Source organism: Carassius auratus, chromosome 1 (assembly GCF_003368295.1).
Source record: "Carassius auratus strain Wakin chromosome 1, ASM336829v1, whole genome shotgun sequence".
NCBI lineage: Eukaryota > Metazoa > Chordata > Actinopteri > Cypriniformes > Cyprinidae > Carassius > Carassius auratus.
Genome location: NC_039243.1, coordinates 4,478,199 through 4,495,101, shown reverse-complemented (window position 1 = coordinate 4,495,101; position 16,903 = coordinate 4,478,199). Strand labels below are relative to the sequence as shown.

General features: G+C 41.1%; 2 protein-coding genes across 4 annotated transcripts in view; one reads left to right on the top strand and one right to left on the bottom strand.

The window, feature by feature from the left end:
- Positions 1 to 16,903, bottom strand: part of LOC113039050 (zinc finger protein 501-like) — an 847,435-nt gene that overhangs the window by 602,383 nt on the left and 228,149 nt on the right. The window lies entirely within an intron of this gene.
- tmc7 (transmembrane channel like 7) overlaps positions 10,212 to 16,903 on the top strand; it is a 17,578-nt gene continuing 10,886 nt past the window's right edge. The window contains exons 1-4 of one of the 2 annotated variants that reach the window (XM_026195693.1): positions 10,212 to 10,470; positions 12,403 to 12,643; positions 13,598 to 13,746; positions 14,261 to 14,416. In XM_026195693.1, the coding sequence (XP_026051478.1) occupies positions 10,452 to 10,470; positions 12,403 to 12,643; positions 13,598 to 13,746; positions 14,261 to 14,416 (565 nt within the window). In that variant the 5' untranslated portion in view covers positions 10,212 to 10,451. Of the gene's footprint in view, positions 10,471 to 10,666; positions 10,927 to 12,402; positions 12,644 to 13,597; positions 13,747 to 14,260; positions 14,417 to 16,903 lie in introns of those variants that run through there. The other variant, XM_026195769.1, reaches the window with a different exon arrangement.

Sequence of the window (16,903 nt, the reverse complement as noted above, 5' to 3'; positions counted from 1 at the left end):
GCCACTGGGTGGAAGTGTTGCACTGTGTGACACGTCACTGGGAGCTAGATATATTTATAGGTCAGGGATCCTCAAATCTGGACCTCGAAATCCTGCCAACCCTAATGCCACCTGAGCATGCTAATCAGTGTCAATCAATGTCTTTGGGATCATTTGAAAATGGCAGACAGGTGACTTTAATCAGGGTTGGAGCTAAACTCTGCAGTGCATTGGACCTCCAGGGTAAGATTTGAGTAAGGGGGTTATAGGTGTTGCAATTAGTTAGGAAAGGGTGTGGATGGGGAGGAACACACGGTTCTTACCGTAGCCGTGAGCAGTCAGGTTACCAACAGCACGACAGCACTTTAATATTCAGCACTGGGTGAAATATCATTTTATGTAAATTATCCCTTTTTTACCTTCATAATAAACGGGAACACCACCCAAAGAGAGCTAATGTTTGGACTCAGAATTTCCTGCTACGCGTTGAGAACACCATGCCATCTATCTCATAGGATAGCCTCAACAATGTGAATTGAAAAAGAAAGACAAAAAATTCATTAAAAAAACACCAAAAGATGAAAAATGGTTCGACTCAGACTGTAAAACATTAAGAAAACAACTTAGAAAATTCCCACCAAAACAACTCGATGACAATTATGATCTGATCAAACAAAATCTACAAACTTATGAAGACACTATTAAAAATAATCAAAATCCACTTGACTTCCCAATTACATTTAAAGAATTGACAAACAAACTCAAACAAACAAACTGGACTCTCTCCACAAGACAAGAACATCAAGCTTTTGCTGTACGCAGATGATCCTCCACCCCACAGGGACTACAGCAGCAGCTGGACCTGCTGGACAACTACTGGCAGTAAACCTCAACAAGACCAACATTATGGTCTTCCAGAAGAAGCCCAGGTGTCAGGAACACAGACACCAGTTCAGTCTAGGCAGCACCGCTCTAGAACACACGATGCAGTAGACTTACCTCGGTCTGACCCTCACTGCATCGGGGAGTTTCAGTTCGGCAGTGAATGCTCTCAAAGATAAAGCTCCAAGAGCTCTATATGCAATCAGGAAAAAATTCCAAAATATTGAAATACCGATTCCAATTTGGTGTAAAATCTTTGATAGTATGCTTCAGCCCATAGCGCTGTATGGAAGTGAGGTTTGGGGTCCACTCAGTGATCAGAGCTACACTAGATGGGACAGACATCCAACAGAAGCCCTACACACAGAATTCTGCAAAATGATTCTAAAATTACAAAGAAGAACACCCAATAACGCATGTAGGGCAGAATTAGGCCGATTCCCATTGATTATCAATATGCAAAAAAGATCCCTCAAATTCTGGATGCATCTGAAATCTAGTCCCACAGAATCGCTACATTTTAAAGCGCTACAAACCCAAGAACTGAACCCTGAAAAGAGTCCACTCAGTCAGCTAGTTCTGAGACTTACTAACCTGACTAACTCTACTAACACTAACCAGTCTCAGACCAGCACTGCTTCTCACCAAAACATCAAAATCAACCAAATTACCAAACAATCTAAAAATACATATCTGGAACATTGGGATCAAGAAACTAAAACACAAAGTAAATTACAATTCTATCGAACTCTAAAATCAGATTATGAATATGAAGATTATCTCCAGAGTGTCAGAGACACAAAGCAGAGACGGATCCTGACCAAGTACAGGCTCAGTGAGCACAGTCTAGAGTGTGTGTGTGTGTGTGTGTGTGTGCGCGCGCGCGAGAGAGAGAGAGTGAGCACAGAAGAGTGTGTGCTCCCTATCAGACAGGAGAGATCGAGACAGAGACGCACTTCCTCCTGCACGGTCAGAAATACACCTCCATAAGAGAACTATACTTCAGCAAATTCACTAATTTAATACAGAACTTTACAGCAATTAGTGAAACAGAACAATTAAAGATATTATTAGGAGAGGGACACACAGCAGCACTGGCTGCGAGATACGTGTGGACGTGCCACAGCCTGAGAGACAGCAGGTGAACGTGTGTGTGTGTGTGTGTGTGTGTGACCTCGGTGTGTCTGACCCTATTGTGCACCACAGTGATCCTTAGTATGTTTGTGTATTTCTATGTAAGTTTAAGACTGTGGAATCAAACGTTCACACAAATGTTATAATTTGTTAGTTTAATATTATAAGATGTTATTATAATCAGTTCCATTACTGTGATGTCCATTTTTTTGTTATAATTTATTTTATTTTTTCTATACATGTACACTAAGCTTTGGCAATATTGTATAATTTACATTCATGCCAATAAAGCAATATTGAATTGAATTGAATTGAGAGAGAGAGAGTGTGTGTGTGTGTGAGAGACATAGTGTGTGTGTGAGTGAGAGAGGGAGAGAGAGAGAGAGAGAGAGAGAGAGAGAGAGAGAGAGAGAGAGAGAGAGAGAGAGAGATAGTGTGTGAGTGAGAGAGAGAGAGAGACTTTTGACTATAGAATGTCCTTTATTTATACATTACAAAATAGCTTTTTTGCTTTTATGGGAAAAAACACATACGTTTATACATTCCCAAGCTATAAAAACATGAAAAAAATAAATAAATAAACAATAAAAGACCATAAACACTCAATTACAAACCTTCTCAAAAAATTTTAATTTTAAATCCTTCAAAACCATCAGGTTCACATAAAAACCCATCAACTCCCCAAAAATGAAAAAACATCACATTATTAGTAAGTTTGTAAAAAGCATATTCCAACGTTAGTCTTTTTTAAATAAAACAATTAACCATAAAAACAGGATCTGTTTCACCCCCCTTTGATTCCACTCTATTTTTCCTTGTAACCCAAATTGCGAGCTTGATTAAACCATACAAAAAATTAAAAATAATCACTTTCTTCTTTTTATCAACGGAGTACTTTAGACCATAAATGAACAGATTAAAACTAAAACAACCCAACAGTCTTATACTCCAACATTTTGCCAATTCTAAAATATTTTTTAAACGAGAACATTGCATAAAAACATGTAAAATACTCTCAGACTCACCACAGAAAGGACATCCCTCCCCAACTAAAGGATCTAACCGTGCTATGTGTCTGTTCGTGGCTAATATCCCATATACAATTCTCCATTGAAGATCTCCAATTCTCTTCTCAATGGGTCTTTTGTACAGGGACCTCCAGCTTCCTCTCGGGGAAGAGTCTGACTCCAACACTGAAGTCCATTTTGTTCCTTTGAAGTCTTTAAAAATTTTATAGTTGCAGTTTTTAACACACACTCTGTAAAGAGTTTTCCTGGTAAGCGTTCTAAAACAACTCAACTCGGGGATTTTCATAGTCACTGTGTTTCCAGGGGTTTCCTCCCAATTTTCATCCTTTAGGGAGATTTTAAAATCAGGGAAACCATACGCCTCTTTACAGGTTTTTGGAGCAGTAACATTTAAAAAGTCTCTTGCTGCTCTTGGGAGTGCCGACTCTAGCTCGTTTAACAACCGTTGGGTGGTCCTTACGGATCTGAAGCCCACCATATCAGCCAGTTCCTTTGCCTCCATCCATTCACATCCTCTTCTGAGATCAGATACCGATGATATCCCAGCACTAGTCAGTGCGACTCTGATGGCATCAGAAGACAAACAAGCAGTGTGTAAGAAATCATTAAAAAATAAGGGCTCTTCTAGGATCCAGGCATCAGGACTCCCCCATTCTCTGGAAAAATTAAAAGTCTGCCACAGCTCCAATATATTACTATAAAAGGGTGCAAGTCCTCCGAGTGAAGTTCCATTAAAATTCATTAAAAACAGTTGTCTGTCCAAGCCCATTCTTCTGGTCTTGAGAAGCAGGGCACATGCAACGTCCATCCACACGTGAGGCTGATGATAGAGGAGGCGCTGGACCGCCATCAATCGAAAGGTTGCCACCCTCGCCTTTATGTCGATGAGCCCCTGTCCACCTTCATGCACCGGTAGGTAGAGCATCGCTGGCTTTAGCCAATGTTGTCCAGACCAGAAGAAGTCCACCAGCATCTTTTGAATCTCTCTGATTAAAACCATCGGTAGGTCGAGGACCATGAACTTATGCCAGTGTTGAGGCGATCAGATTGTTGGCGATCAGAACTCTTCCCCTATACGAAAGCTGGGGTAGCAGCCATTTCCATTTAGACAACTTGGCGCGGACCCTATCTACTAATCCCTCCCAATTTTTATTTTCAAAGTCATCGTTACCTAAAAATACCCCTAAATATTTAAAACCTGTTTTATTCCATTTAACATTTTTTGGAAGTTTAGGTAAGTTAAAAATATCATTACTTTTGGATCCAAACCATAAGGCTTCTGTTTTTTCCCAGTTAAGTTTGGCAGAAGAAAGTTTGCCATACATTTCTAAGCTTTCTTCTAAACACTGCACATCTTTTGTATTTTTAATTACAACGGCAACATCATCAGCATAAGCAGAGAGAACAAAAGCTTCTTGTCTTAAGCCTCCTGTTATAACTATGCCCTTTAATTTGTTCCTTATCATGCAAAGTAAAGGTTCTATTGCTAAACTGTAAAGCTGTCCTGACATCGGACATCCCTGTCGAATGCCTTTCTCCATTTTTACAGGAACGCTTAACCCTCCTCCCACTTTTATCAAACATGAAGCGTCATTGTATAACACCTTTATCCAAGATAAAAACTTTTCACCAAAACCATAGCATTTTAGAACATAAAAGAGATACTGGTGATCTACACGATCAAAAGCTTTCTCTTGATCAAGAGAAACAATCCCAAAGTCCTCATTGTACAGTTTTGTATACCTTAAAATATCTCTCATTAAAAACAGGTTATCATAAATAGATTTCTTGGGAATACAATAAGCTTGGTCTTCAAAAATTAGCTTGTCTAACACTTTTTTAAGTCTGTTAACAAAGCACTTAGACAGTATTTTGTAATCTGTGGTGAGTACAGACACAGGCCTCCAATTTTTTAACATAAGCAAATCTCCTTTTTTGGGGATTAGAGAGAGAACGGCCTGCTGACAAGTTTTAGGGAGCATATTCAGATTAAAACTTTCCTTTAAAACACAAAACAAATCTTGTCCAATAACTTCCCAAAAGGACTTGCCGGCAGACCATCAATGCCTGGAGCTTTCCCTTTATTAAGCTGATGAACTGCTTCCGTCACTTCTCCGAAACACAGGTCACTTTCAAGAGTTTGTGCAGTTTGTTCATCCAATACTGGCAGATCTTTAAAAAAGTCACTTGATGGATAGAAGTCAGTCTCTTCTTTTGCATATAAATTAGTGTAAAAGTCTCCTGAGGATCTGAGGTAACTGTCCCGTTTGCTTTTCGAATGCCATGCATAACATTGGATTGGGAGTGTTTTTTCTCCAGGTTGAAGAAGAAGGTTGTTGGAGCATCCATATCCTGCACTGATATAAACCGTGCTCTGACCAAAACTGCTTTAACCCTCTCCTGAAATATATCTCTTAATTCCTGTTTTTTTGTCTTTAAGCGTTCTTGTAAACAAGGATCATTTTGGTTCATCAGGCTATTTTGAATTTCACATATCTCTTTTTCTAAAACATATAACGTATATTTGAGCTCGTTTCTTGTATGTGATAAAAATTGTTGACTAAAAAGTTTAATCTGAGCTTTCCCCACTTCCCACCACTGCAGGAGATTGTTAAAATCACTTTTTTGAGTTACCCAATAACTCCAAAATTTTTTACAATTTTTACAGAAGTCGTGATCTAAAATAAGTCTGGTTTCAAACCTCCAAAAATAAAAACGAGGGGTTGTATGTGACAATAACACATGTAAAGTGATCATATGGTGGTCTGAGATAACGTTTGGGATTATTTGTGTGTCCATTGCTCTATTATACATAGTTTTCTTCATATAAAATCTATCGAGACGAGCAGCACTAATTCTATTGTCAGTAACTCGAATCCAGGTGTACTGTTTCACTCCTTCATTCTTTCCTCTCCAAATATCAATGAGTTCTGATTGTTTTATAACATTTTTTAGGGATAGAGCAGATGATGGATGAGGTTCTTCACCATTCCTGTCAGTAATAAAATCTACAGTACAGTTCCAATCCCCACCCATAATTAAAAAATCATCTTGATCTAAATCATAAAGAACTTTCTTAAGTTTCTGAAATAGTTGAATTCGTTCACTTCCTACTGTGGGAGCATAAACATTAATAAAAACAAAAACCTTACTGTTTATTTCTACTCTTAAAACAAGGAGCCTTCCTTTTTCTACTTCCTGTTTTGATAAAATATTGATCTTTGTTTTCTCTGCTGGAGGACGAGGGCTTCTCTGTGTTGCGTAGCTCTTGACCAACACAAGAGCTACGCAGCGGCCGCTCAACAACCACTGAACCCTGCAGCCGCTGAACTCAACCAGACCCGACATCTGCTGAACGTCATCTGCTCCAGGCTGAGGACATAACCTGCACACCACACACACACACACACACACACCTATTCATGAAATCATTTAAAATCAGTTGTTGGAATATACAAGGTCTGCACTCTTCTACTTTTGGTAATAAGACTGCAGACCAAGACTTACTCAGCAGTGTAACAGACATGGACATCTGTATCTTTCATGAGACGTGGTGTCGTAGTAATGAGACCTTACATTGTCCAATAGGATACAAGGAAATTATGGTTCCTTCATCAAAAAATTCTAAAATTAAATGTGGCCGAGACTCAGGTGGAATACTTATATGGCACAAAGACGATTTAAAACATTCGATTAAAGTCGCTAAAAGTGGAAAATCATCCATTTGGCTTGAAGTGAAATCCGTCATATATCAGTCTAATCTTTATCTCTGTGCAATCTATATTCCACCTCATGACTCTCCCTATTACGAAGAGCAAAGCTTCCCAACATTACAGACTGACATCTTACACTTTCAGTCCAGAGGAAACATCCTCATCTGCGGAGACTTAAACGCCAGAACAGGGCGAGAAATTGATTATGTAAATATTGTAGATAATGACCACATCCCCAATGACACCACGTTTCACCCCTCATCTAATATCACACCGAGAAACAGCTATGATACTTCAGTGAACATTAGTGGAAAACAAATGTTGAAACTCTGTAAAGGTTTAGGATTATACATCATTAACGGCAGAACTCGTGGAGATACATTAGGTAGATTCACTTACTGCTCCAGATTAGGAGCCAGTGTGGTTGATTATTCAATAACAGATATTGATCAAAACTTTATCAATGCCTTCACAGTCAGACCTCAGCTCTCGATGTCCGATCACTGCCAAACTGTGCTTTATCTGAAAGCCCCATGTCAAATAACCAAAACTGCTCCACCTGAAGCTGAAAAACTGTTTCCTCTGAAACATAAACTCAAGTGGAATCAATCCAACTCGGAACAATTCAAAGAAAATATGAACAATCCGACTATATTAAAAATGCTAGATGACTTTATGTCCACTGATTTCACCTTAGATATTAATGGAATACATTTAGCAACAAAAAACGTAAGTAATATATTCATAACATTGATAACTCTATCTAATATTAAACAGCAAACCAAACATAGAACCAATCGACAGAGAAAGAGAAAGGATGTCTGGTTTGATGATGAATGTGCCGGTCTCAGAAAAGAACTCAGGAGACTTTCCAACAAAAAGCACAAAGATCCGTCCAGCCAGACATTACGGCTTTCTTACTCAGACTGTCTGCAAAAGTACAAAACACTTGTGTGGAAAAAAAGAGACAAATATTTTCAAACTAAAATTGAAGAAATTGACGATTCAATAGATCAAAACACTTTCTGGAACCTATATAAAAAACTGGAAAAACCCAAATTAGAGATATCACTCCAGAATAGCACAATTTGGAAATCTTACTTTGAAAATCTGTATCAAAAAATTGAACCGGCCGACCTCAACCAACCCCAGAGTAAAATAAAGAAAACACTAGAAAACATGGAAAAAACTATTAAGAATTATCAAAATCCATTAGATAAATCAATAACAATATCTGAAATATTAGAACATATTAAAAATCTTAAATTAAAGAAAGCATGTGGACAAGATCTGATTAATAATGAAATGCTTAAACTCAGCAGTCCCAGCATGATTCAAACACTAGGCAAATGATTTAATCTGGTGTTCTGGTCCGGACACTTCCCTGAGATCTGGTCTGAGGGACTCATCACCCCCATATTTAAGAGCGGCGATCGATTCGACCCCAATAACTACCGCGGGATAAGTGTGGGCAGTGTGTTGGGAAAACTGTTCTGCAGTATCATTCACACACGCATCGTCTCACACATCTCAGCACACAACATCTTAAATAAAGCACAGATTGGCTTTTTACCAAAACATCGCACATCCGACCACATCTACTCTCTCCACACTCTAATCAGCAAGAACATCAACGACAAACAAAGGAAGATATTTGCATGTTTTGTAGACTTTAAAAAAGCATTTGATTCAATTTGGCATGATGGTCTACTGTACAAAATCCTACAAATTGGCATTGGCAGAAAAACGTTTGACATTATTAAATCTCTGTACACCAACAGCAAAAGTGCGGTGAAGATGGGTAACCGCAGAACCGCGTTCTTCCAGCAGAGCCGTGGAGTGAGGCAGGGCTGCAGTCTGAGCCCAACTCTATTCAACATCTACATCAATGACCTGGCGTCAGCGCTGGAGAGCTCTACTCTACAGGGGTCAGAGGTCAGATGTCTGCTGTATGCGGATTTGTAAATATATGTTTTGTTTGTTTGTTTTATTATTTATATATAATATGTTGATGCTTTGGCAACATTGTGTTCCACACTCATGCTAATAAAGCTCATTTGAATTGAATTGAATTGAATTGAGAGAGAGAGTGTGTGTGTGTGTGAGAGAGAGAGAGAGAGAGAGAGAGTGCGTGTGTGTGAGTGAGGGAGAGAGAGAGAGAGAGAGAGAGTGTGTGTGTGTGTGTGTGTGTGTGAGAGAGAGAGAGAGAGAGAGAGTGCGTGTGTGTGAGTGAGGGAGAGAGAGAGAGAGTGTGTGTGTTGTGTGTGTGTGTGTGTGAGAGGGAGAGTGAGAGACAGAGAGAGAGTGTGTGCGTGTGTGTGTGAGGGAGGGAGAGAGAAGGCTTGTTCGACTTCATGCAGTTTTGCGCAAACCGATCGTCGGCTGACTTGAAGCAGTGCATGCCGGTTAGAAATTTTGTCCGACTTGATACAGCGCTGACGCCACGTGACTGTGACGTGTGCCGTCAAAGTACCACGAGAGCGATTCGAGAGTAGCCGGAGAACTCAGCCAGCGCAGCTTCTGAAGAGCGGCTGCACAGGTTCTGATGACGACACAACTGATCCACGATTGGCTGGATTCACTGATGACACAGATGATGTGCGTTTCAAGTTTATTGCAAGTCGGCTTCAGTTTCAGAAATTCTCATATGGACTTTAAAAACAGTTCAATACGTTTTTATGTCGTCTTCATCTTATAAATCATATTTATTAAATATTGTTTTACTGTATTTACTTTATTGTTAATATAAAGTTTGTGTATGTTTATTTTGCATGACTTTCTTTTTTATACAGACCTTTTACAGTATTCAGCAGCATAACCTATTCAAATGAGCATTTTTAAGAACTAAAATGTTAATCTAAAAAGCATACAATCTAATGTGGTCATAAATGCTCCTATACAAATGATACATAATACATTATGTTCCTCCATTTGTTTGGTTTCTTCATATTCTCTAGTTTATTTAGCTGTGTTTATACTTCACCTGCATGTGGTTAGCAAACTGCTAACAACTTGCTGTAACAACTTGACAACACTGTTCACTTTCAAATAGTTGGTCTAAATCACAATATAAATCCAACAGAATTGTGCTTTTCTGTATATGAAAATCAGTGGTGTTATGTTTAAAATGTTAAAAAGCTCAGCAGGAGGGCAGCACTGTAAATCTTGTTGCTGAAACCTTGAAAAACACATACCCACCAGGGAATTTTTTTATAGGTTACTTTTATCATTTTGTATAAGCAGAAACACCCATGTCATACTGATAAAGTATATATCCAATATGGTATCTTGTTTTGGAAGGCACCCTTCCAAAACACCACTTTTTTTTTTTTTTTTTTTCAAAACACCACTTTTAAACGCGATCAAGTAAGCAATCGCCACGTGATCTGCCATGACTGACGTAATTGCAGCAAACTACGGGAGCCACAACGTGTCCGGCTTCATATCTCCGCTTGCAGCTCCTCCCCACCTGCACGCGGCTACTCTCGCCGATCGGTTGCATCCAGCCGCAGCCGATGTCGAACACACCTAGAGTCAGTTTTCTAACCGTCATGCACTGCTTCGCTCGGTCTGCGCAGCGCCGCCTCCAGTCGAACACAGCTAACACACACACACACACACACACACACACACACACACACACACCCCAGTAACGCGACAGACTCGTTATTAACACACAAGCGGTCGTCGCGGGACACTTTGATCCGGATCACGGATGGACGCCCCTGATGCGGGTGAGTTCCGGCACAAGTTTATTTTTATGATGATATGTGTTGCGCGTAACTTCTTGTGAAGTGTAATCACACACACGAGGTTTAACACGGTTAATGTGATGAACCGATGGCCATCCGATGAAATATGAAACCCGCCACACCCGCGTGTTTTACTTCAGTCTGAGTTTCTCTCGATGTTCGACTGTAAAGTCTGAAGCTAGGCTTGTTTTGTTGTCGTGAGTCGCGAACCGAAAGTATGCGTCACTGCGAGTCTCGACGCGTCTGATGATGAAGATGAAGATGATGAAGAAGAACACACTACACCATTACAGCGGTTAACGTTAGTTGGTGATTTTACTGCCGTCCGATCCAGGATGACGGTGTTTTTCTCACACTGTAAAAATCTGTTTTGAAGTGAAGAAATCGATTCAAAATGCAGTGTTTAAACCCTTTTTGAGCACTCTTGAACACTAGAAGGTAACGTTGTATTTCTGAAATGCTGGAATACTTCATATCTAAAGTGAAGAAAAGCACGTAAACATTCAAAATGGGTCTTTATTATGGAAGCAGCGTAATAAAGTAAAATGTGTATTATTCGCGGTGGTGTTTTAAAATGAGGAGGCAGATTTATATGTAAATATCTATTATATGATATAATAATTATAATTATACTACGGGACGGTTGAATGCTTGAATCTGATTGGCTGACGAACGTTCTGAGGTGTGTAATTATTTTCTGGGAAATGCACGTCGAACGTAGTTCCAGGCAGCTCTCTTGACCGCATTACAGTTCCATATCACTTCGCGTAGTTAACAGTAATTACGGTCACGCAGTTTGCACAGAAAGGTGTTGTCAGTGCTCTTTTCTGATGATTCGATCAGTTCGCGTGTAGTGTAGCAACATAAAGGCTACACATGACATTTCTCACTAGTGAGGTAATAGCAGTGCTGTTTAGAGACGCAAAGAGGTAAGTTAGCCTAATTCACACAAGCTCTCTTATGGCTTATTATAGTTTGTTTAAGGTATTTAAATTACATGGGTTGTCTTAAAACATTTTATTATAATATTTCACCACCCAAATATGTATTTATTTCCTGTTGTCATTGCAGGCTCTGTTATATTCATCATTAAAAAAGCGATTAGTGTAGGGCTGTAGCTATCGAGTATTTTAGTAATCGAGTATTATACCAAAAAATTCCATCGATTAATCGAGTAATCAGATAAAATGCGTTTTTGCTTAATTAAAATGCAATATTAATTATGCAATATAAAATAACACTCCTGGGTCTCTTAAAATTAACAACTTAGTTTTCTTTTTTAGAAAAAAAATGTATTTTTTAAATGCATAGAATGCAATGCATACATCAAAAATAAACATTTAATTATTACCAATTGTTTCTCTGTCTGCACTTGTACTGTGAACAATGACAATAAAGTTGACAGATGAATTAAGTGCATTTAAGTGCCATTCAGTTTTTTTTATAAAGTTTAGGGTTTTAAATAAAGCATTTTTTTAGATGCACATTAAACACAAAACATTAATTTATCTTTTAATTATTGAAAATTAAGCAAACTTAAAGAGCACCTATCATGGAATTTTGACATTTACCTTTCATGTAGTCTTTAACATAGACCTAAGTGAACAAAAACATCCTGCAAAGTTTGAGATATGACAGTGCACCGTATATAATGTTACTTTCAAAATTAAGAGTAGACTTTGAGTCATTTTTATGAATCGTTAGAAGACCGATGCTGAGTCCCAATTCGCATACTATCCGTCCTAAATAGTATGCGAAACTAGAATTAGTACGTCCCAAATCGTAGTATGTTGAAAATAGTATTCCATTGATCTTGACACACAAATGTTTTATCTTAAAATGTGAGGCATTATTGTGGTCAGATGTGTAATATTAAGTGCCCTGAGCACACACTCACACACTTCTGTGCATCAGTGTTCGTCCCGGACCGACGGGCTCCTTCCAGTCACCTCCTGCTGGAGCAGCTGCCCAGCTATCAGTCTCTGCTGTACCGGAGGAAGACCAGCTCCAGCAGCAGGAGGCGGGGCAGTGGGCGGGGCAGACAGCCATCAATCAACAGTGGGAAATGGGCGGAGCAGAAACCTGTCCACAGCGGGGAGGAGCTCAAACCTGTGAGGGAGCTTCCCAAGAGCATGCAGGAGAAGCAGCACGAGAAGTGAGTGTGTGGATGCTGCAACTAGATATCACCATGTTGGCATATAGAGCTGTACTATATAGTTATTTATTCACATCTTACATTTACATTTAGTCATTTAACAGATGCTTTTATCCAAAGCAACTTACAGATGAGGACAATGGAAGCAATCAAAAACAAAAGAGCAATGATATATAAGTGCTATAACAAGTCTCAGTTAGCTTAACACAGTACACATAGCATGGGATTTTATAATATAATAAAATAATACAATAAAAAGAAAACAGATAGAAAAAGAATAGAGCAAGCTAGTGTCATTTTTTTATAACGGTATGATAAATGAAAAGAAAATAGAATACAAAAAGATTAGAAAGGAAGTTAGATTTATTTAAAGAATAGAATTAGAATAGTGAGTGTTAAAGTTAGATGGTCAAATAAAGATGGAAGAGATGTGTTTTAAGCTGATTCTTGAAGATGGCTAAGGACTCAGCTGCTCGGATTGAGTTGGGGAGGTCATTCCACCAGAAGGGAACATTTAATTTAAAAGTCTGTAAAAGTGACTTTGTGCTTCTTTGGGATGAACAATCAAGCGACATTCACTTGCAGAACACAAGCTTCTAGAGGCACATGAGTCTGAAGTAACAAATTTAGGTAAATGGGTGCAGAGCCAGTGGTAGTTTTGTAGGCAAATATCAATGCCTTGAATTTTATGCGAGCAGCTATTGGCTCATATATTCTTCATTCAGCTATTGACATACTGGCTCTCTCTCTCTGTGTGTGTGTGTGTGTGTGTGTGTGTGTGTGTCTGATTGTGTGTGTGTGTGTGTGTGTGTCTCTGTGTGTCTGATTGTGTGTGTGTGTGTGTGTGTCTCTCTGTGTCTCTGTGTGTGTGTGTGTCTGATTGTGTGTCTCTGTGTGTGTGTGTGTCTGATTGTGTGTGTGTGTGTGTGTGTGTGTGTGTGTGTGCGTGCGCAGGCAGCAGCGTCTCCAGCAGGGCGGCGCTCTCACCGGCTGGGGTTTGTGGAGACTCAATGTCCATCGATCTCTGAAGCGTCTCAAGGAGGACGGGATGGATGTCCTCTCGTCTCTGCAGCTCTGGAGGGCAGATATTCATCTCATCGAGGGTCCGTGTCTCTAACTGTGCTGTTACCGTCTCTGTGATGTTCATGGCAGTGTTTCCCACAGCCTTACACTCGTATTTGTGGGGCGCCCCGTGTACAGTATATGTATTAGCAACTTACATTTCTGCCAACAGGAGGCGCTTTAAGAGCGGGAGAGCAGCGCTGATCTCACAAACACTGCTTTATCAGGCATTAAATGCAATAAATTAAAATGATAGTGAAAAGTTTATAAATGCAGTCGGTTACCTTCTAAAATACAGTGATATAAAACATTCTCACTGGCTTTAGATTCTCAAACGTCAGTGCTAACGTTTATTCAATAAAGTCAAAGCCTTTGGGAAAATCTATTTGTGGCGGTCAGTTTTGATATTGTGGTGACCCGCCACAGATAAATCAGTGTGTGAGAAACCCTGCATGTGATCGCTGTGATGCCAGGGCTTTTCTTTCGTTTCATCAGATGATGGGGGGGGGGTCTGAAACACACTAATGTGTTCCTCTGTGTGATTGTTTCTCGCAGGCATGTTTGGGACGGGAATCCTGTCCTATTTTTCATTCCTGCGCTTCCTGGTGCTTCTGAATTTCATCATGTTTCTGCTGATGTTTGTGTTTGTGATGCTGCCAGTGATTATCACATCACACAGCACACACAACATCACCTACAGCAGCAGCAACGGTAACCACACACACACACACACACACACAACATCACCTACAGCAGCAGCAACGGTAAACACACACACACACACAACATCACCTACAGCAGCAGCAACGGTAACCACACACACACACACACACACACACACACACACACAACATCACCTACAGCAGCAGCAACGGTAAACACACACACACACACAACATCACCTACAGCAGCAGCAACGGTAACCACACACACACACACACACACACAACATCACCTACAGCAGCAGCAACGGTAACCACACACACACACACACACACACACACACACACACACACACAACACCACCTACAGCAGCAGCAACGGTAAACACACACACACACACACACACAACATCACCTACAGCAGCAGCAACGGTAACCACACACACACACACACACACACACAACATCACCTACAGCAGCAGCAACGGTAACCACACACACACACACACACACACACACACAACATCACCTACAGCAGCAGCAACGGTAAACACACACACACACAACATCACCTACAGCAGCAGCAACGGTAACCACACACACACACACACACACACACAACATCACCTACAGCAGCAGCAACGATAACCACACACACACACACACACACACACACACAACATCACCTACAGCAGCAGCAACGGTAACCACACACACACACACACACACACACAACATCACCTACAGCAGCAGCAACGGTAACCACACACACACACAACATCACCTACAGCAGCAGCAACGGTAACCACACACACACACACACACACAACATCACCTACAGCAGCAGCAACGGTAAACACACACACACACACACACACACACACAACATCACCTACAGCAGCAGCAACGGTAACCACACACACACACACACAACATCACCTACAGCAGCAGCAACGGTAACCACACACACACACACACAACATCACCTACAGCAGCAGCAACGGTAACCACACACACACACACACACACACACAACATCACCTACAGCAGCAGCAACGGTAAACACACACACACACAACATCACCTACAGCAGCAGCAACGGTAACCACACACACACACACACACACAACATCACCTACAGCAGCAGCAACGATAACCACACACACACACACACACACACACACAACATCACCTACAGCAGCAGCAACGGTAACCACACACACACACACACACACACACACACAACATCACCTACAGCAGCAGCAACGGTAACCACACACACACACAACATCACCTACAGCAGCAGCAACGGTAACCACACACACACACACACACACACACAACATCACCTACAGCAGCAGCAACGGTAAACACACACACACACACACACACACAACATCACCTACAGCAGCAGCAACGGTAACCACACACACACACACACAACATCACCTACAGCAGCAGCAACGGTAACCACACACACACACACACACACAACATCACCTACAGCAGCAGCAACGGTAACCACACACACACACACACAACATCACCTACAGCAGCAGCAACGATAACCACACACACACACACACACATCACCTACAGCAGCAGCAACGGTAAACACACACACACACACACACAACATCACCTACAGCAGCAGCAACGGTAACCACACACACACACACACACACACACAACATCACCTACAGCAGCAGCAACGGTAACCACACACACACACAACATCACCTACAGCAGCAGCAACGGTAACCACACACACACACACACACACAACATCACCTACAGCAGCAGCAACGGTAAACACACACACACACACACACACACACACAACATCACCTACAGCAGCAGCAACGGTAACCACACACACACACACACAACATCACCTACAGCAGCAGCAACGGTAACCACACACACACACACACAACATCACCTACAGCAGCAGCAACGGTAACCACACACACACACACACACACACACAACATCACCTACAGCAGCAGCAACGGTAAACACACACACACACAACATCACCTACAGCAGCAGCAACGGTAACCACACACACACACACACACACAACATCACCTACAGCAGCAGCAACGATAACCACACACACACACACACACACACACACAACATCACCTACAGCAGCAGCAACGGTAACCACACACACACACACACACACACACACACAACATCACCTACAGCAGCAGCAACGGTAACCACACACACACACAACATCACCTACAGCAGCAGCAACGGTAACCACACACACACACACACACACACAACATCACCTACAGCAGCAGCAACGGTAAACACACACACACACACACACACACAACATCACCTACAGCAGCAGCAACGGTAACCACACACACACACACACAACATCACCTACAGCAGCAGCAACGGTAACCACACACACACACACACACAACATCACCTACAGCAGCAGCAACGGTAACCACACACACACACACACAACATCACCTACAGCAGCAGCAACGATAACCACACACACACACAC